Below are 20,269 nucleotides of genomic sequence, written 5' to 3'. Positions count from 1 at the left end.
ATGGAGGCCCAGTTATTGGTGGTGAAGTGGTGCTGTTCCGCAGAGCGACTCACGCGTGCGTGCTGCAGCTGAAACTCCACTATGGCCTGCTGCTGCTCGCACAGTCTTTCCAGCATGTGCAAGGTGGAGTTCCACCTTGTGGGCACGTCACATATGAGGCGGTGAGCGGGAAGGCCGAAGTTACGCTGCAGCGCTGCCAGGCGAGCAGCAGCAGGGTGAGAACGCCGAAAGTGCACACAAACGGCCCGCACTTTCTGCAGCAGCTCTGACATATCAGGGTAGTTTTTAAGGAACCTCTGCACCACCAAATTCAGCACATGCGCCAGGCAAGGGATGTGCGTCAAACCGGCTAGGCCCAGAGCTGCTATGAGATTTCGCCCGTTATCGCACACCACCAGGCCGGGCTTGAGGCTCGCTGGCAGCAACCACTCATTTGTCTGCTGTTCCATGCTCCTCCACAACTCCTGCGCGGTGTGTGGTTTGTCCCTCAAACAGGCAAGTTGTAAAACTGCCTGCTGTCGTTTACCCCTGGCCATGCTGAAGTTGGTGGTGAAGGTGTTACGCTGTCCGGATGAGGAGGCGGTAGAGGATGAGGAAGCGGAGTAGGAGGAGTTAGGAACAGGAGGCAAACTGAAGCGCCCTGCAATCCTCGGTGGTGGAAGGACATGCGCCAAATTGCTATCCGCCTCAGGCCCATCCGCCACTGCATTTACCCAGTGTGCCGTTAGGGAGATATAACGCCCCTGACCGTGCTTACTGGTCCACGTATCGGTAGTTAGGTGGACCTTGGCACAGATGGCGTTGCGCAGTGCACACCTGATTTTTTCCCCCACTTGGTTGTGCAGGGAAGGGATGGCTTGCCTGGAAAAGTAGTGGCGGCTGGGCACGACGTACTGTGGGACAGCCACCGACATAAGGTTTTTAAAACTGTGCGTCTCCACCAGACGGAATGACAGCATTTCAAAGGCCAATAATTTTGAAATGCTGGCATTCAGGGCCAGGGATCGCGGGTGGGTAGGGGGGTACTTCCTCTTCCTCTCAAGTGTTTGGGAGATGGAAAGCTGAACGCTTCCACGGGACATTGTGGAGATGGTTGTTGGTGACCCAGGTGGTGGTGTTGCTGACAGATCGTCTGTTTGCGGGGTGGCAGGTGCCGGTATCACTACAGATGTGGCTGGAGCGGCCGAGACTGCAGCAGAAGAGGAAGCAGGATGAGCCAGAGACGTTTCTTGGTTTTGAAGGTGTGTACTCCACTGCAGCTCGTGCTTTGCACTTAGATGCCTGATCATGCAGGTTGTGCTCAGCTTGAGAAGGTTTATGCCTCGCTTCAAGCTCTGATTGCACAGGGTGCAAACCACTCGTGTCCTGTCATCAGCACATTTTCTAAAGAACTTCCAAGCTAGAGAACTCCTTTGAGCTGACTTTGGTGCGCTCGTTCCCTTGCTGCGTTGGGCAGTAGCGGGCGTAGTGTCTAGGGCACGGCCGCTCCGCTTCTGCACCCTGCTCCCTCTTCTGCTGTGCTGGTGGCTCTGTGCGACCACCGCCTCTTCCTCCAAACTACTCAGGTCACCTGCATGACGTTCATTCCATGTGGGGTCGAGAACCTCATCGTCCTCCACATCATCTTCCACCCAGTCTTCACCCCTGCCCTCCTTGTCGGTCTCCACAATGCTGAACGCCGCAGCAGTTGGCACCTGCGTTTCGTCATCATCGGAGACGTGCTGCGATGATCCTTGCATGTACTCATCTTGAGAAATAAGTGGTTGGGCATCGCTGCACTCAATCTCTTCCACTTCTGGGGCAGGGCTAGGTGGATGGCCCTGGGAAACCCTGCTGACAGAGTCATCAAAAAGAAGAAGAGACTGCTGTATGGCTTGGGGCTCAGACTGCTTGCCTGATTTGCAAGGGGGTGAGGTGAAAGACGGTTGGACATCGGCTGCAGGTGCCAACTGTGACCTTTCTGCAGTAGACTGGGTGGGAGACAATGTGAAGGAACTGGAGGCACTGTCAGCAGCAAACCAATCTACTATCGCCTCCACTTGTTCTGGCCTCATCACTTCTAGGGGCGTATGATGCCCTACCAAATACTGATGCAGGTTCTGTCGCCTACTCACACTTGAGGAAGGTGTTTCACTTGTGCGTGTAGCTGGCACAGATCGACCACGTCCTCTCCTTGCAACAGGAGCTCTACCAGCAGCACCATGACCCAGGCCACGGCCCTTATTTGACGGTCTCCTCATATTTCTGTAATTTAAGATCTTGCCCTAGAAAGGTTTTTATTGAATAGCGGAATAGGAAATATGATCCAAAAAAGTGTATGTATCTCGCACGTACAAAACCACACTAGGCCCCAATTACTATTGTTTCTACCCCTAAAAGGATGGATGAGGAGTAGGAGGAGTATGGAACAGACAGCACCCTCAAATCTTCAGAAGTATGAGATGAACCTCAAAAACTTGGAAAGGTGGATCTCACACGTACCGACACAGACTATCCCGCAATTCAATTGATCCTCAAAGGTTTTTATTGAATAGCGGAATAGGAAATATGATCAAAAAAAGTGTATGTATCTCGCACGTACACAACCACACTAGGCCCCAATTACTATTGTTTGTACCCCTAAAAGGATGGATGAGGAGTAGGAGGAGGAGTATGGAACAGGCAGCACCCTCAAATCTTCAGAAGTATGAGATGAACCCCAAAAACTTGGAAAGGTGGATCTCACACGTACCGACACAGACTATCACGCAATTTAATTGATCCCCAAAGGTTTTAATTGAATAGCGGAATAGAAAATATGATCAAAAAGAAAGTGTATGTATCTCACACGTACACCACCACACTAGGCCCCAATTACTATTGTTTGTACCCCTAAAAGGATGGTTGAGCAGTAGGAGGAGGAGTATGGAACAGGCAGCAACCTCAAATCTTCAGAAGTATGAGATGAACCCCAAAAACTTGGAAAGGTGGATCTCACACGTACCGACACAGACTATCACGCAATTTAATTGATCCCCAAAGGTTTTAATTGAATAGCGGAATAGAAAATATGATCAAAAAGAAAGTGTATGTATCTCACACGTACAGAACCACACTAGGCCCCAATTACTATTGTTTGTACCCCTAAAAGGATGGTTGAGCAGTAGGAGGAGGAGTATGGAACAGGCAGCACCCTCAAATCTTCAGAAGTATGAGATGAACCCCAAAAACTTGGAAAGGTGGATCTCACACGTACCGACACAGACTATCACGCAATTTAATTGATCCCCAAAGGTTTTAATTGAATAGCGGAATAGAAAATATGATCAAAAAGAAAGTGTATGTATCTCACACGTACACCACCACACTAGGCCCCAATTACTATTGTTTGTACCCCTAAAAGGATGGTTGAGCAGTAGGAGGAGGAGTATGGAACAGGCAGCACCCTCAAATCTTCAGAAGTATGAGATGAACCCCAAAAACTTGGAAAGGTGGATCTCACACGTACCGACACAGACTATCACGCAATTTAATTGATCCCCAAAGGTTTTAATTGAATAGCGGAATAGAAAATATGATCAAAAAGAAAGTGTATGTATCTCACACGTACAGAACCACACTAGGCCCCAATTACTATTGTTTGTACCCCTAAAAGGATGGTTGAGCAGTAGGAGGAGGAGTATGGAACAGGCAGCACCCTCAAATCTTCAGAAGTATTAGATGAACCCCAAAAACTTGGAAAGGTGGATCTCACACGTACCGACACAGACTATCACGCAATTTAATTGATCCCCAAAGGTTTTAATTGAATAGCGGAATAGAAAATATGATCAAAAAGAAAGTGTATGTATCTCACACGTACACCACCACACTAGGCCCCAATTACTATTGTTTGTACCCCTAAAAGGATGGTTGAGCAGTAGGAGGAGGAGTATGGAACAGGCAGCACCCTCAAATCTTCAGAAGTATGAGATGAACCCCAAAAACTTGGAAAGGTGGATCTCACACGTACCGACACAGACTATCACGCAATTTAATTGATCCCCAAAGGTTTTAATTGAATAGCGGAATAGAAAATATGATCAAAAAGAAAGTGTATGTATCTCACACGTACACCACCACACTAGGCCCCAATTACTATTGTTTGTACCCCTAAAAGGATGGTTGAGCAGTAGGAGGAGGAGTATGGAACAGGCAGCACCCTCAAATGTTCAGAAGTATGAGATTGTGTTCACTGTACCCCACAAAGATTGTGTTCACTGCACCCCACAAAGATTGTGTTCACTGCACCTCAAAAAGGATTTTGTTCACTGCACCCCACAAAGATTGTGTTCACTGCACCCTAAAAGGATTTTGTTCACTGCACCCCAAAAAGATTGTGTTCACTGTACCCCCCAAAGATTGTGTTCACTGCACCCCACAAAGATTCTGTTCCCTGTACCCCACAAAGATTGTGTTCACTGCACCCCACAAAGGATTTTGTTCACTGCACCCCAAAAAGATTGTGTTCACTGCACCCCAAAAAGGATGTTGTTCACTGCACCCCAAAAAGGATTTTGTTCACTGCACCCCAAAAAGATTGTGTTCACTGCACCCCACAAAGATTGTGTTCACTGCACCCCACAAAGGATTTTGTTCACTGCACCCCAAAAAGATTGTGTTCACTGTACCCCCCAAAGATTGTGTTCACTGCACCCCACAAAGGATTTTGTTCACTGCACCCCAAAAAGATTGTGTTCACTGTACCCCCCAAAGATTGTGTTCACTGCACCCCACAAAGATTCTGTTCACTGTACCCCACAAAGATTGTGTTCACTGCACCCTAAAAGGATTTTGTTCACTGCACCCCAAAAAGGATGTTGTTCACTGCACCCCAAAAAGGATTTTGTTCACTGCACCCCAAAAAGGATGTTGTTCACTGCACCCCAAAAAGATTGTGTTCACTGCACCCCACAAAGGATTTTGTTCACTGCACCCCAAAAAGATTGTGTTCACTGCACCCCAAAAAGGATTTTGTTCACTGCACCCCAAAAAGGATGTTGTTCACTGCACCCCAAAAAGATTGTGTTCACTGCACCCCACAAAGATTGTGTTCACTGCACCCCACAAAGGATTTTGTTCACTGCACCCCAAAAAGATTGTGTTCACTGCACCCCAAAAAGGATGTTGTTCACTGCACCCCAAAAAGGATTTTGTTCACTGCACCCCAAAAAGATTTTGTTCACTGCACCCCAAAAAGGACGTTGTTCACTGCAGCCCAAAAAGATTGTGTTCACTGCAGCTCACACACAGAAAAATGGATGTGGATCACTGACACCTGCCTATCTCCTATCCCACACCACACAGCAATATCGATTGTAGTTTGTAGAACACAGTTTCCCTAAAATTCAGCAGACTCTGTCCCTAACAGGATTGAGAAGAGATCGTAGATCAGGATTGAGTGCAGACCCCACCCCCCACACAGCAATATCGATTGTAGTTTGTAGAACACACTGACCCTATAATTCAGCAGACTCTATCCCTAAAATGCCTACAACTCGCCCTGCCTAAACACTCCGACCTGTCCCTCAATTCTATCCGGACACAAATGTTTTTTTCCTGCCTGTCTTTCCCTAATCAGCAGCCAGCACGTTGATGTGTGCTCTGTCCCTGATCTAAGCAGCATAATGACGCCGCTGCGGCTGCCTGGAACTTATAAAGACTTGGTCACATGCTTCAGACGGCCAATCACAGCTACTGAGACATTTGCAGGCATGGCTGGGATGGCTTAAGGCACACCAGTTAAACGATTGTTGATTGGCTGTTGAAAGCCCGCCATGAAAAGAGCGCCAAAGCATGCAAAACCCGGAAATAAAACGACCGAACACGGATTTTTACCCGAATATACAGTAAAGTGTCCGTGTCCGTGTTCGGGTACAAAAAATCCAATTATTCGGTACGAACACGAATAATACAGTCCGTGTTCGCTCAACACTAGTTAGGACAGATTGGCAGTAAGCCAGTGTTCTGGAAGTGACAGTGGATGGGCATGTTTTCCTGGATCGGAGTGTGAAAGAGCAGAAGACATGTATTTTGGAAGGTAGGACAGATTAGCAGGTAATTGATGTTTGGAAGGGAGAGCAGGAGACCAGCAGAACCTTTTTCTGGGTGAATGGACGGGAGAACTGCATCGTGGAAGGTAGGATGCATGGGCAGGAGAACCATGTCCTGCAATTTAGTTGGATGAGCAGGAGATCTGTCTTATTAAAGAGACATTGGGAGGGTAAGTGAATTGTCTTTTGGAAGTTCAGTGTTCTGCAGGGTGAAGTAAATGGGCCAAATAATAATACTATTTAAAGCAGCATGGGTGGGCAGAAGACCTATATCCTGGAAGGGACAATGGGGGCACAGAAGATCTTTGTTCACAAAGGTGGGAGGGATGGACAGAAGATTCATGGTCTGGAAGGAACAAGGGGAGGACAAGCGGCCCTTGCTTAGGAAGGAACAGAGATCTGTGTTCTGGAAGGGATATTTGGAGACTAGGAGATCATCTTTGGAAGGGTCAGTGGTAGAGCAGGGGAAACGTTCCAGAAGTGGTAGAAGGTAGTGTGGATGACCTCTCTACTTGTGAGTGACATACAAAGGTCATTGACTATAGGTTTTAGTATTGTTAATTTTGTGACTGTAGAGCTACAGCACTGCTTTTGTGTCTACGATAACTTAGCTGAACCTTTTGGCTATTTTAAGGTGTGAGGTGTGGTAAAGAAAACTTACCTTCACTTCAAATATCCAGCATGGATATGGAAAAAAAAGAATTGTTCTTTGCACAACTAATCCAAGTTTTGCAGACCTCCCTTAGAGCATATCAAGTGTCAGATGATCACTCTAGGGGCCAAGCATCTCCTTTTTCAACATTTTTTATCATATTTATTAAACAAAAACATTATCTTGGTTACATTTGCTGCCATGGAGCCTCAGAGTCGGTTCACACTGGGGCGACACGACTCCTTACTACTTCGGGGGCGACTTGTGCATTACCATGAACCACGACTTCGGAGCGACTTGCAGGGACTTCACATAATGGAAGTCTATGCAAGTCGCTCCGAGGTCACCCCGAAATAGTACAGGACCCTTTTTTTAAGTCAGAGTGACTTGTGCCGCTCCTATTAGAACGGGTCCTGTAGCGGTCAATGGACTATGTCAATTGGTCAATGGCTAATGTGAACCTAGTCTCACTGCACCCAAACTCTAACTTAAATTCCATGCAATAAATAGGAGGACGGAGGAATAAAAAGCTAATACATACATATTAGTATGTTGCAGTAAATGGTACAGTCATGTAAAGAGAAAAATGATGGTGTCCTTACCAGATAGAAGCAGGAGGCCATTATCATGGCTTTCATCGTCACCTCCAGGTCAATCGGAAATGTGACGGTGTAATGGCCCCCCTCGCCTTTTATCATTCCCACCACATGCTGCTCATCCCGAGATTTCACCTTACAGGAAAAAGTGTCACAAAGGTGTCAGAGACAGAAAACCCCAAGAGATACGGAGAAACATGCAGAAAATATGGAAAAAACAACCATCTGAATAAACAAGAATCATTGTTATTCCGTATCCTTCAATTCCAATGTTTTATACTGTAGCTTGAGATAATTTCAGTTGGTATACTAGATACAATAGGGAAGGAGATGGCTGTGGATGGAGGTGATGACAGTTGGGTACACTAGATACAATAAGGAAGGAGGTGACAGTGAATAGAGGTAATGACAGCTGGGTATACTAGATTCAATAAGAAAGGGAGATGGCAGTGGATGGATGTGATAACAGTTGGGTACACTAGATACAATAGGGAGTAGATGGCAGTGGATGGTGGTGATGACAGTTGGATACACTAGGTTCAATAGGGAAGGGAGATATCAGTGGATGAAGGTGAAGACAGTGGGGTACACTAGATACACTATGGGAGGAGATGGCGGAGGATGGAGGTGATGACAACTGAATACACTAGATACAAAAGGGAAGGGAGATGGCTGTGGATGGAGGTGATGACAGTTATTTACACCAAATACAATAGGGAAGGAAATGGCAGTAGATGGAGATGATGACAGTTGAGAACACTAGAAACAATAGGGAAGGAGATGGCAGTAGATGGAGGTGATCACCGTTGGGTACACTAGATAAAAAACGGAAGGAGGTGGCAGTGGATGGATTTGATGACAGTTGGGTACGCTAGACACAATTGGGAAGGAGATGGCAGTGGATTGAGGTGATGACAGTTGGGTACACTAGATACAATAGGGAAGAGATATAGATGGATTGAAATTGGATGTTCTAAATGTTGGATATGATTAATATAGTCAAGGATTGCATTAGGCAAGAAGTATACTGAACAAAATTATAAACGCAACACTTTTTTTTCCCCCCATTCTTCATTAGCTGAACTCCAAGATCTAAGAAAGCCGGGATTCATCCGTGAAGAGAACACCTCTCCAAAGTACCAGACATCATCGAATGTGAGCATTTGCCCACTCAAGTCGGTTACGACAACAAACTGCAGTCAGGTGGAGGCCCTGATGAAGACAACGATCATGCAGATGAGCTTCCCTGAGTCAGTTTCTGACAGTTCATGCAGAAATTCTTTGGTTATGCAAGCCAATTGTTGCAGCAGCTGTCCGGGTGGCCGGTCTCAGACCATCTTGGAGGTGAAGATGCTGGATGTGGAGATCCTCGGCTGGTGTGGTTACACGTGGTCTGCAGTTGTGAGGCCGGTTGGATGCACTGCCAAACTCTCTGAAACGCCTTTGGAGATGGCTTATGGTAGAGAAATGAACATTCAATTCATGGGCAACAGCTCTGGTGGACATTCCTGCAGTCAGCATGCCAATTGCACGCTCCTTCAAAACTTGTGACATTTGTGGCATTGTGCTGTGTGATAAAACTGCACATTTTAGAGCCGGTCCACACTAGCGCGACTTGTCAGCCTGACAAGTCGCGCTCCCTCGCGGTCCATTGACCGCTACAGGACCCGTTCTAATAGGAGTGACACAAGTCACTCCGACTTAGAAAAAGGGTCGTACTACTTCGGGGCGACCTCGGAGCGACTTGCATAGACTTCCATTATGTGAAGTCCATGCAAGTCACTCCGAAGTCGTGGTGCATGGGAATGCACAAGTCACCCCTGAAGTAGTACAGAGTCATGTCGCCATAGTGTGAACCGACTCTTAGAGTGGCCTTTTATTGTGGCCAGCCTAAGGCACACCTGTGCAATAATCATGCTGTCCAATCAGCATCTTGATATGCCACACCTGTGAGGTGGATGGATTATCTCGGCAAAGGAGAAGTGCTCACTAACACAGATTTAGACAGATTTGTGAACAATATTTGAGAGAAATCGGCCTTTTGTGTACATAGAAATAGTCTTAGATCTTTGAGTTCAGCTCATGAAAAATGGAGGAAAAAACAAAAGTGTTGCGTTTATCATTTTGTTCAGTGTAGATAGAATGATTTTACTAGTAACAGTTAATAAGCATTCAGGTTGTGCTTTAGAAACAGGAAAGTTTCATAGTTTTGTCTTAATTTTACATGAGATAGCAGTTTCCTCCAGACACAAAGACAAAAGACAGCAAACATTACAGTTTACAGATGCACCCATCTGATCCAATTGCATAACCTTCCAGGGGTAATGGGGCTTATCTTTGGTTAGTTGGGATACAACAATTATTTCGATGGTTGTAAAAATCAGAAAAACCCAGTCAAAATCCCTCTGTGAGATCCAGCCTGCCTTTCCTAGAACAGCAGCATGGACTTGACTCTATGCTCATTAGTTTCCTTTATGAAATACCTCAAAATTTACATTCCCGAAGATGCTGGTCTGCAAGCTGGGGCCCAGGATCAGGAGAACAACTTCCTTTGAGGGGTTCATGATAGACATGTGGGTGATAAAGGTGTTCCAGTGCAAAGTGACCAATCCAACAAGCCCATATGATGGGACAATTATCTGCATCTAGAACAGACACAAGTATTAGAACATGAGCAACTGCAACTGACTGCTTTCTCTGAAACACAATGGCATTTGTCCCAATTCTACCTTTTACAAGCTAGAAGTTAGTAATATTTTTGAATCGTTTGCAGCAACGCTTTACTTATAATGCCCAAGAGGCTACAGCTGTAATCCAAACACTGTTAAAAATATAGCTGAATTATGTCATTGTAGATACCAATAAAACTCTAATTTATATTTATGTGGGTGGGTTTGGCTCAGCCTTAGGGTTTCCTAAAGATTCCTAGACACTGCCTGGAAATACTTGTTGTTGTGGGGGCTCCTTGTGCAGTGCAGATGGTCCAGACAAAGAACCCAGCTGAATAAACAGTTACACGCCTAAACTGCATTTAGATCCTACGACTAGAAGAAGGTGGAGCTGACGATCATAGGAGATGAAGTCAATAGGAGCCGAATGTGAAAAAACAGTTCTAACCAATTTCTAGGCTCATAGACAAGGGATTGTCCAACAAATGGTGTGGGGGAGCTGGGCACTGCCTTGGGGGATGGTTGCTGCAGAGGTCAGCACAGCAGCTCAGTGAGGAGGGCGACATGACCGAGCAGGGTCCCAGGAGTCGGAGGACTGCTGGGGAGGCGGAGGAGGTGGGTACCATGTCCTAGGTCTCCGAACGTAGGAGATACAGTATTCTGCTGCCCCCGGTGAGTCCACTCTGACCCTGTAGTCATCTGCGCCCTAGACAAGATTATTACCTGGGCCGGGGGGGGGGGTTTACTCTTGCCTAGGGCATCAAAAGCACTGGCCCTGGTTATAAGGCGTCCCAGATGAGCGCCTTGTGTGCGCACTAGGGACCACTCTTCGGCGCAATATGTGGTCATGTCCATATATGATAAACGATGTCGGCTGAAAGATCTCACCCCTTTTGTATATAACAGCTGTCATCAGCCGGACTTTTTCTCCAGAAGGGAAGAAACCAGACTGGACATGTGTCTGCATTTGCTATTTTCTTTCTCTTTTGGCAGGTGTCAGATTGTGATTGATGTGGTGCATTATCACATGATCAATGGAGCATGCATAGTACATTGGGGGAATTTTGTTTTTTATTTAAAAGACTGTGTACTTTTTTGTGAAGAAGTAGGGGTACATACTGTACCCCTTACTCATTCACATGGGGAGGTAGTATCTGGCTGTCCTCATATTGTTAAAGGGAGCTTCTAAATTCTGCAGACCCCCAACAACCTCTGGGCCAAGGAGGCCCTTGTCTTCATCAGCCTGTGGGTACCAAGTTACACCCCATTTTGAGGGCCTGTTATAATTCAGGAGGGGGGAGTGCACTTATCCACCCCTTTCCTGTCCTGTCAGGCTGCATACTTGATAAGGGCCTGGCATTAGGTTTTGAGGGAGACCTCAAGCTTTTTTTCTTCTTGATTTTTGCTTAGGGTCCCCCATTGAAATCCGTAAAAAAATTGTTTGGGGGGGGGGACCTCACACAGATTTTACTTGTGAGGATGATCCTGGGGCCAAGTGACATCACTAGTTGTGACTCAGTGGTGCCAGCAATTCTGCAGCATTTCCACCATTCTACATGAAGCTTGGCTCCCTCCAAAGGGATAAATGTTCAGGCATTTGTCCAAACATTAAATAGCCAATGTTTGGTTTAAACTTGTACTTAGACTAAACCTTAAGCCTATCGCCAATGGTGAGTGACCGTCTTGGTGTGAAAGTAACACCAGAACCTTCCAATGCTGTCCTGCCTTGGAAGAGAACAGCAGTAAAGACTGAGATACCACTAGAGCCTCATTTGTCGAGGAGCCACATTTTAGGTTTATGGAGTATATAACAAAATTGCTGTGTGAATGTCTCAAACATTCGCTCATCTGTCAGAAATAACCGCTGTGTTTTGCCTAATTTGCTTCTTCAGCTCCATCTCCAGCCATAATTCCGTATTATCTTGGTTGAGGTATTTCAGAAAAATATCACATTATGGCTAGATGGAGCTGATGATAATGTTAAATAAACATATTAGGAATATGCATGACAGCAAATTCTTGAGACACTCACATGGCAATTTTCGTAAGACACGTATGTCAAACACAAGGCCCGCGGGCCGAATGCGGCCCTTCAGGGCTTGTCATGTGGCCCTCACATCCATTTTTGCAGCCAGAACATGGCCAGAGCTCCATTCTGCCAGCTCTCACCCTCTGCTCCCAATCCCCGCTGTCACTTTTAAATATAGAAGCCTTCTGTGTTTACAAGGGACAGTTTTGCCCTCAGCGGCTTCCGGATCGAACAGATTCCTGGATGCACTCACGGTAGGGCAAAGCAGGGATAGATCTCCAGAATCTAAGAGAAAGAAGGATCTCCCTGCAAATACACAGGTAGTAGAGCCAGGTAGGTAAAAGAGATGTGAGGAAGCTTCATTGGGGGTTGGGGTTACAAACTCGGTGCACCCCTAAACTCTGCACTCCGTACACAGCACACCCCTGAATGATGCACTCTTGACATAATGTACCCTTGGACCTTGCACTCTTTACTTAATGCTCTCCTAAACCCTGCATCCTGTACGTAGCGCACTCCTGAACCTTGCACTCTGTACATAGCATAGTCCTGAAGTCTGAACATAATGCACTCAGGAACCCTGCACTCTGTACGCAATGCCCTTCTAAACTCTGCACTCTGTACAAAGCACACTCCTGAACCCTGTACTCTGTACATAGCATAGTCATGAACTATGCACATACATAGCGCACCCCAGATACAACCGGTCCTTTGAGGGCAACCCTACTGCTGATGCGGCCCGCAATGAAATTGAGTTTGACACCCCTGTTGTAAGACATAGACTCAGCCAGTAAAGCTCTGAGAGAGAGAAAACCTAAAGGCCAGAAAGACATGGAGAAGACTAGAGACTGTGTTCTAGAAACCTTGTGGGATCCTGTGTTCCCCCCTTCCTGTACTCCATGAGCATGTCCAATATAATCCACAAAAACCCAACTGAAGTGACCAGTGCCCATCATCCCTGAACATCCAGAGACAAGAATCACTCCCTGGGGCCAATGTTCTTGGGACCAAACGTCTTGACTTTTTTGAGCATTGGCAATGAAGCTTTTGGAGAACCGGAGATATTTTAATTTCCAAAGATGAAGTCTTATTACAAATAGCATTAGTGATATACAATAAGTAATATAAAAAACACTAACCAGGTTAGAACAGCGGCACCCCCGGGTCTCCAGCAACGCCATGACATCCTGACCCTCGTTGTCTCGAACCTTCAGATCATAGAGGGGCCCGCAGCACTGCACGTACTGATTGGCCTGATACATCTGCTGGCCCATCTGATCCATAACATCAAAGCTCCGCCCCCAACCTTGTGACACCGTGACTACGGGAAAAAAGGAAAAGGTCATGAGAAGTGATTACAAAGAAAATTATGCAACTTTATGAAACATCATTTTTTATAAATTAATATAAAGTCCTTTTGGAAAAGTCCACTAGAGATGCGAGGGTAGAAAGCACCACATCCCAAAATTTGTACATTTTTGAAAAGGCACATGGAGGGATTTTTAATGGGCTGAAGACAAAATTGAACACTAAAATTTCTGTATATTTAAAGGTTAAAATCTGACATTTTTTTGTAAAACCAACATGACAATTTCATAATGTTGTCATTTATGTACAGGGTTTTCCGCTCTACATGTTTCACCAAAAATATGGCTTCTTCAAGAGACCCATGAAGCCTTGTACACAATATCCCTGTGAGTAGATAAGAAAATACATTGTAAGTTACACACCATTTCCTCAAACTCAATCCATCCAAAACGGAACTTATAATTTTTCCTCCCCCATGTGCCCCTTCCCCTGATCTCTCTGTCAATATCGATGGCATTACTATCAGCCCATCCCACGCATGCCAAGGTCTTAGGTGTTGTCCTGGACTCTGAACTCTCCTTCAAGCCCAACATCCAATCACTGTCCAAATCTTGCCACCTCAACCTCCGCAACATCTCCAAAATACGCCCCTTCCTAACCAATGGCACAACAAAGCTCCTAGTTCAATCCCTGGTCATCTGGCGCCTCGACCACTGAAATTCCTTTCTCATTGGCTTACCTCTACACAGGCTCCTCCCCCCTTCAATCCATCATGAATGCTGCCGCCAGACTCATCCACCTTACCAATCACTCAGTGTCCGCTGCTCCTCTCTGTCAAGCCCTCCACTGGATTTCGCTCACCCAACGAATTAAATTCAAAATACTTACAACATCTTACAAAGCAATCCACAGCTTAGCCCACAGCTACATCACCAGCCTCGCCTCAAAATACCAACCTAATCACTCTCTCTTCATTCAAAACCTCTCTAGCTCCCTTGTCACCTCCTCCCATGCTCACCTCCAGGTCTTTTCCAGAGCCTCTCCAATCCTATGGAACTCCTTACCCTTATCTGTCCGATTATCTCCTACTCTATTAGCTTTTAGACAATCCCTGAAAATCCTCCTCTTCAGAGAAGCCTATCCTACCCACACCTAACAACTGTACTTCCATTTTCTCCATCAGCCCATCCCCCGCGGTTACTGCCTTTTGTTTCACTTGACCCTCCCTTCTAGATTGTAAGCTCTAACGAGCAGGGCCCTCTAACTCCTCCTTTATTGAATTGTATAGTCTTCCCTCACATTGTAAAGCGCTGCGCAAACTGTTGGCACTATATAAATCCTGTATAATAACTATAATACGTTTATTTATACACACAACATCATAACTCATCTAGAAAATTATATACACTGTGTAAATGATTTAACACCAAAATGAGTGATCATATAATAAAATAAATATATCAAATTATATGAGATGATATTACCCAATACTAAATAATAAATGTGCAAAAAAATATTAAAGATATATTTAGCTAAAATTACAACAAAATTACTATTAGCAGACACAAATATAACATAACTCGCATAATTCCTGCTAAATCTAAAAAAAAAAACTATTTTAAATTAAAAAAAAGATGAGATGAGAAAAATATACAGGCTGGGCAGTTGGAGCTCAGAGAGAAACAAAGTTAAAATTTACAAATAAACTCCTGAGCAGAGATAAGTGCTGGGAGGGGGGGCACACACAAGGGAGGGGGATTAGTGAGGGACGACTGTCTCTTTCTCAACAGATAAAAGCTGATAGCAGGGAGAGGGACAGATCAGATTCAGGTGCTGGAGGAAGATTTCTGTATTTGTTGTCCATCACTAATCCCCTTCTCTGTGTGGGCCCCCCTGTGTGCTCGGGGCCCCCTACAAGAGGGCTGGTGGTCCCCCCCTATCAGCGGCCCTGGTCCTCGTGGAAAGAAGAGAAAGTCAGTTTTCAGAAAAGTCTGAACATTTGAGAAAGTCCTACAACAATTCTAAATGATTATCTTTGTCTTTTTTCTGTCATTATCACTAATGGAAAAGAGAATTTGGAAGGATTCTTACATTTCTCTTGCATGGAGATCTGGTTCATCTAAAAGACAAGAGAAGAGTTAATGTTCCATTCTTCTAGAGGTCAACCAACGACAGGACACAAAGACGGAAGATGATGAAAGGAACAAAGAAATGAGAAAACATAGAGATGATATTAGATAATCAGAATAAGAAGTTGAGTAGAACATACTGGAGATACAGGTAACAGGTCAAACCATGGATGAGGTGGAAGTGTCCCTGGAAGATGGTGACAAAACTGGTGGATGAGGGAAGGTATAATTCCGTGAGAATGCTGTCATACACATCTTGACACTCCATAGAAAGAAATGTTTATTCCAGTCAGACTAGCATCACCTTTGTAGTCCGGGCTCAGAATGTTCCTCTGCCCAGTTGGTTCCATCCCAGGAAGCCTCATTAAAGTGAGCAGGAACATCTTCCAGAACTCTTTATCAAGCCCTGCCTTCAACAGACTAGGAAAGAGACAAGCTCCATCTTGGATCATATGTGGTGCAGGTTTCTGCCGCTTGTCTAACTATAGGCAATGGGTTGATGTTGACAATTTTTTGCTAACCTGCAGTAAGGACCTTTTGTTTGGCCTTCATGAAGAAGCTCTTTTTCTGTTTCCCAGTGTGCCAAAATAAACACAAGGTTATTAAGACTCGATTCACACTAGCGCGACTTGTCAGGCGACTTGTCAGCCTGACAAGTCGCGCTCCCTCGCGGTCCATTGACTGCTACAGGACCCGTTCTAATAGGAGCAACACAAGTCGCTTCGACTTAGAAAAAGGGTCCTGTACTACTTCGGGGCGACCTCGGAGCGACTTGCATAGACTTCCATTATGTGAAGTCCATGCAAGTCGCTCCGAAGTCGTGGTGCATGGGAATGCCCAAGTCGCCCCAGAAGTAGTAAAGAGTCGTGCCGCCCCAGTATGAACCGAGCCAAGTGTATGTAAAGCCAATTTATTTATTTATTTTTTGTTTAAGTATGGAAGTCTTGAAATCCTGGTCAGTTTTGTATTGCTGTCTGAGTCCTACTGGAGAGCTTCACCCTGTCTTCTTGTCCTGGTGACCACGGCTGAATTTACACCTCTGCATATCTGCCTAATGCTTTTTTCTATTAAAATAAAAAATGCACCTTAAGGCATGCTTTTGGAAGTACGTTGGCACATCATGATACCTATATATGGACCATGAAGCACTGATATGCGTTGTGATGTGTGTGGACGTCCGCTACAAGATGCATGCAGCAAACACAACAGCGCACAATAACATGTGTCAATAAGCATTTTGATAAGTTTGCATTGGTTTTAATAAATAAAATACATCAGGAGGTAAAGCATGTAAATCCATCATGGGAAAATCTAACGTTTTAGAGTTGTCATAGGAACAAGAGGTAAGGGTAAATATTTCAAAGGGGACACGGGTGGATATTCTTGTGCTTTGGAGAAATATCCTCTAACTTCCTCATATGACTTTGAGAAAGGAAGTAAAAAAAAAAGACCGGCATCTTAACAACCCTACCCTATCCAAAACAAATAAAATGTCTGACTTTACGTCCAATTTATTTGGACATCTGGCTATCTGATGTGATCCATCTCTGGTTTAATGGGAAGTGCACCAGGGATTTGCCTACCCAAGGTGGTCCTACTTCCCCACAACATTCAGACGGCTTCTTATGACTCTTTGCCTTTGAACTTTGTATGTGTGCTGAAATCAGATTAGATAAAAATGGAACCGACTGTATAAGAAAAATTCGACATTTTGTTCATTAAGGGCTAGATTTGATATTTTAGGTTAAAATCCATTGACACTGATCAGTCATTTGTGGAGCCGTTACAAAAAGATCACTCATGAATGTCTTTTTGTCCCTTTACAATATGTCTCTGACTGCCAGTATAAATGGTCAACAATACTCTATGATGTATGGGTTTCACCACTTCCTGGGTCAGTCCCAACTAAAATTTCATTGCTTGGTGAATGCTGGAGAGTCACACTGACTGAGAGTCTAATATACTGTATTTCTTAGGGACTCTATTGGTGAGATCCCTGCACTGACTTCCCAGGTCGGTATGTAGGTGGGGTGCAGCGTAGTGTGGCATCAATAATTCACAGTCGGGTGCAATGGAAAACTTGTATAGAAGTAATATAGCGACACTTCACAACAACTGCCCAGCCAGGTACTCTCATGGGTTCCAGCAATGTGAAGATGGCAGGCATCAGCCGGGTTGACAGAGTCTGTTAAGAGAGAGAAATACGGCCTGGCCGTCTCGTGCCAAGGTGGGAAGATGTACCCAGGAGTTGTGTCCCTTTGCTTTCCCTCCTCATCAGGAACTTTTCCTACTGCTAGTACTGTCCCTAACAGGTGGGGTACCTTTCCCTACACTGCCAACTCACAAAAAGTGTGCCAACCCTGGGAGCCAGGACCCTAAATAGGCTCTGCCTGACCTTAGATGGCCACCGGGGTCACATGGGGTGGCAGCACCCAAATGGGTGCTTTCCCAGTGACCCAGGAAACCATGAGGAATTGTGTTCCTCTTGACTTTCCCTCCAGCTGCGGTGCCGATGCAGAGGAGCACTACCTGTAGTGGGCTACACCTGCCTACATGTGTAATGGTGGTACTGATAACGAGGGGCTACCCTACATCCCAAAGAGCATATGATAATAAAAATATAACACACCAACATAAGTGTACTTAAAGGAACTTTAAGTACAGCTCCAAGCAAGAGGAGAAGCTCTCTCCCCCTGGTCCTCAGATATGGGGGTGCTGGAATCCCAACTATCTCATTCAGTGGTAAACAGTATTGTGAAATATCCAGGACACTGCTCTCCTCACCTGACTCTTGTAGATGAGATGCTAGGCAGCCTAAGCCAGCGCTACTCCACTAACCACACCCAACTGACGCATTTCGTCCCAGCTACCAGGGTTTAGTCATAGGGGGTTCTATGAAGGCTCTATGACTAGGCCCCCTGTGGGTGTGGCAAAACACATTAGTGTGGTTAGTGGAGTAGCACTGGCTGAGGCCACCGAGCATCTCATCTACATGGGTCGGTTGGGAGAGCAGCATCCTGGATGTTTCACATTACTGTAAACCAGCACAAGGCAGCAAGTGAACATGTTGTCTCTGAACATGATGTGTTGAAAGCAGAAAAAATTGTAAAGATTTGAAGGGCCTTGACAAAGACATATTTGTACTGGTTAGATGACTGGGTCAGAGCAACTGCAAAACTGCAGCTCTTGTAGAATGTTCCCAGTCTGTAGTGGCCAGGACCAACCAAAAGAGGCCCAAGGAAGGAGAACTGGTGACAGGATCATGGGCGTCCAAGACTCATACATGGAGTTGGGGAGGGAAGACTCACTGATGAAGGTGGGAAGGGAAGGCTCATTGATGGAGGTGGGGGGAGGCGCATTGATGGAGGTGTAAGGGAAGTCTCATTGATGGAGGTGGGGGAAGACTCATTGATGGAGGTGGGGAGGGAAGTCTTATTGATGGAGGTGGGGAGAGAAGGCTCATTGTTGGGGACTGAAGGGTCATTGATTGATGTGGGAAGGAAAGGCTTATTGATGGAGGTGGGGGGAAGGCTCAATGATGGAAGTTGGGGGGAAGGCTCATTGATGGAGGTGGGGGGAGGCTCAGTAATCGAGGTGGGGAGGGAAGGCTCATTGATGGAAGTGGGGAGGTAAGGCTCGTTGAGGGAGGTGGATGGGAAAGGCTCATTGATGGAAATAGGGGGAAGGCTCATTGATATAGGTGGGAGGGAAGTCTCATTGATGGAGGTGGAGGCAGGCTCATTGATGGAGGTGGGGGGAAGGCTCATTGATATAGGTGGGAGGGAAGTCTCATTGATGGAGGTGGAGGCAGGCTCATTGATGGAGGTGGGGGGAAGGCTCATTGATATAGGTGGGAGGGAAGTCTCATTGATGGAGGTGGAGGCAGGCTCATTGATGGAGGTGGGGGGAAGGCTCAGTGATGGAGGTAGGAGGGAAGTCTTATTGATGGAGGTGGGGGTGAGGCTCAGTGATGGAGGTGGGGAGGTAAGGCTCATTGATGGAGATGGGGAGGTAAGGCTCATTGATGGAGGTGGATGGGGAAGGCTCATTAATGGAGGTGGCGGGAAGGCTTATTGATGTAGGTGGGAGAGAAGTCACATTGATGGAGGTGGGGGGAAGGCTCATTAATTGAGGTGGGGGAAGGCTCATTGAAGGAGGTGGGAGGGAAGGCTCATTGAAGGAGGGTTGGAGAAAAGGCGCATTGATGGAGTGGGGGGGGGCTTATTGATAAACGTGGGGGGGGCTTATTGATGGAGGTGGGGAGGAAAGGCTCATTGATAAAGGTGGGGAGGGAAGGCTCATTGGTGAAGGTGGGGAGGGAAGGCTCATTGATGAAGGTGAGGAGGAAAGGCTCATTGATGGAGGTGGGGGGGGGGGAGGCTCATTGATGAAGGTGGGGAGGGAAGGCTAATTGATGAAGGGTGGGAGGGAAGGCTCATTGATGAAGGGTGGGAGGGAAGGCTCATTGATGAAGGTGGGGAGGCCATTGCTCATTGATGAAGGGTGGGAGGGAAGGCTCATTGATGAAGGTGAGCAGGGAAGGCTCATTGATGGAGGTGGGGAGGGAAGACTCATTGATGGAGGTGAGGAGGAAAGGCTCATTGATGGGGGTTGGGGAAGGAAGACTCATTGATGGGGGTGGGGACAGAAGGCTCATTGATGGAGGTGGAAAGGGGAGGCTGCCCCATGCAGTCTGATCCAAGAGCTACTGGAGCTTACATTGCTATAAACGTGAATGCTGGTTCTGAAGGAAAGGTGTCAAAACACACAGAGCATCGCAGTTTGTTGTGTATGGGACTGTGCAGCTGCAGACCG

At 46.1% G+C, this 20,269-nt stretch overlaps 1 protein-coding gene across 3 annotated transcripts in view; it reads right to left on the bottom strand.

The window, feature by feature from the left end:
• LOC309554234 (phospholipid scramblase 1-like) overlaps window positions 1–20,269 on the bottom strand; it is a 241,264-nt gene that overhangs the window by 191,139 nt on the left and 29,856 nt on the right. For 2 of the 3 annotated variants that reach the window (XM_082255870.1, XM_082255869.1), the window contains exons 3-6: window positions 15,417–15,444; window positions 13,157–13,338; window positions 9,803–9,964; window positions 7,326–7,454 (exon numbers count right to left, since the gene is read on the bottom strand). The exons of the other annotated variant lie outside the window; for it this stretch is intronic. In XM_082255870.1, coding sequence (XP_082111996.1) covers window positions 7,326–7,454; window positions 9,803–9,964; window positions 13,157–13,338; window positions 15,417–15,444 — 501 coding nt within the window. The remainder of the gene's footprint in view (window positions 1–7,325; window positions 7,455–9,802; window positions 9,965–13,156; window positions 13,339–15,416; window positions 15,445–20,269) is intronic. 3 annotated transcript variants of the gene reach the window in all.

The sequence above is a fragment of the Pelophylax lessonae genome (genome assembly GCF_965119305.1).
Source record: "Pelophylax lessonae genome assembly, chromosome: 4".
Lineage (NCBI taxonomy): Eukaryota > Metazoa > Chordata > Amphibia > Anura > Ranidae > Pelophylax > Pelophylax lessonae.
This window is presented reverse-complemented; position numbering and strand designations above follow the sequence as displayed.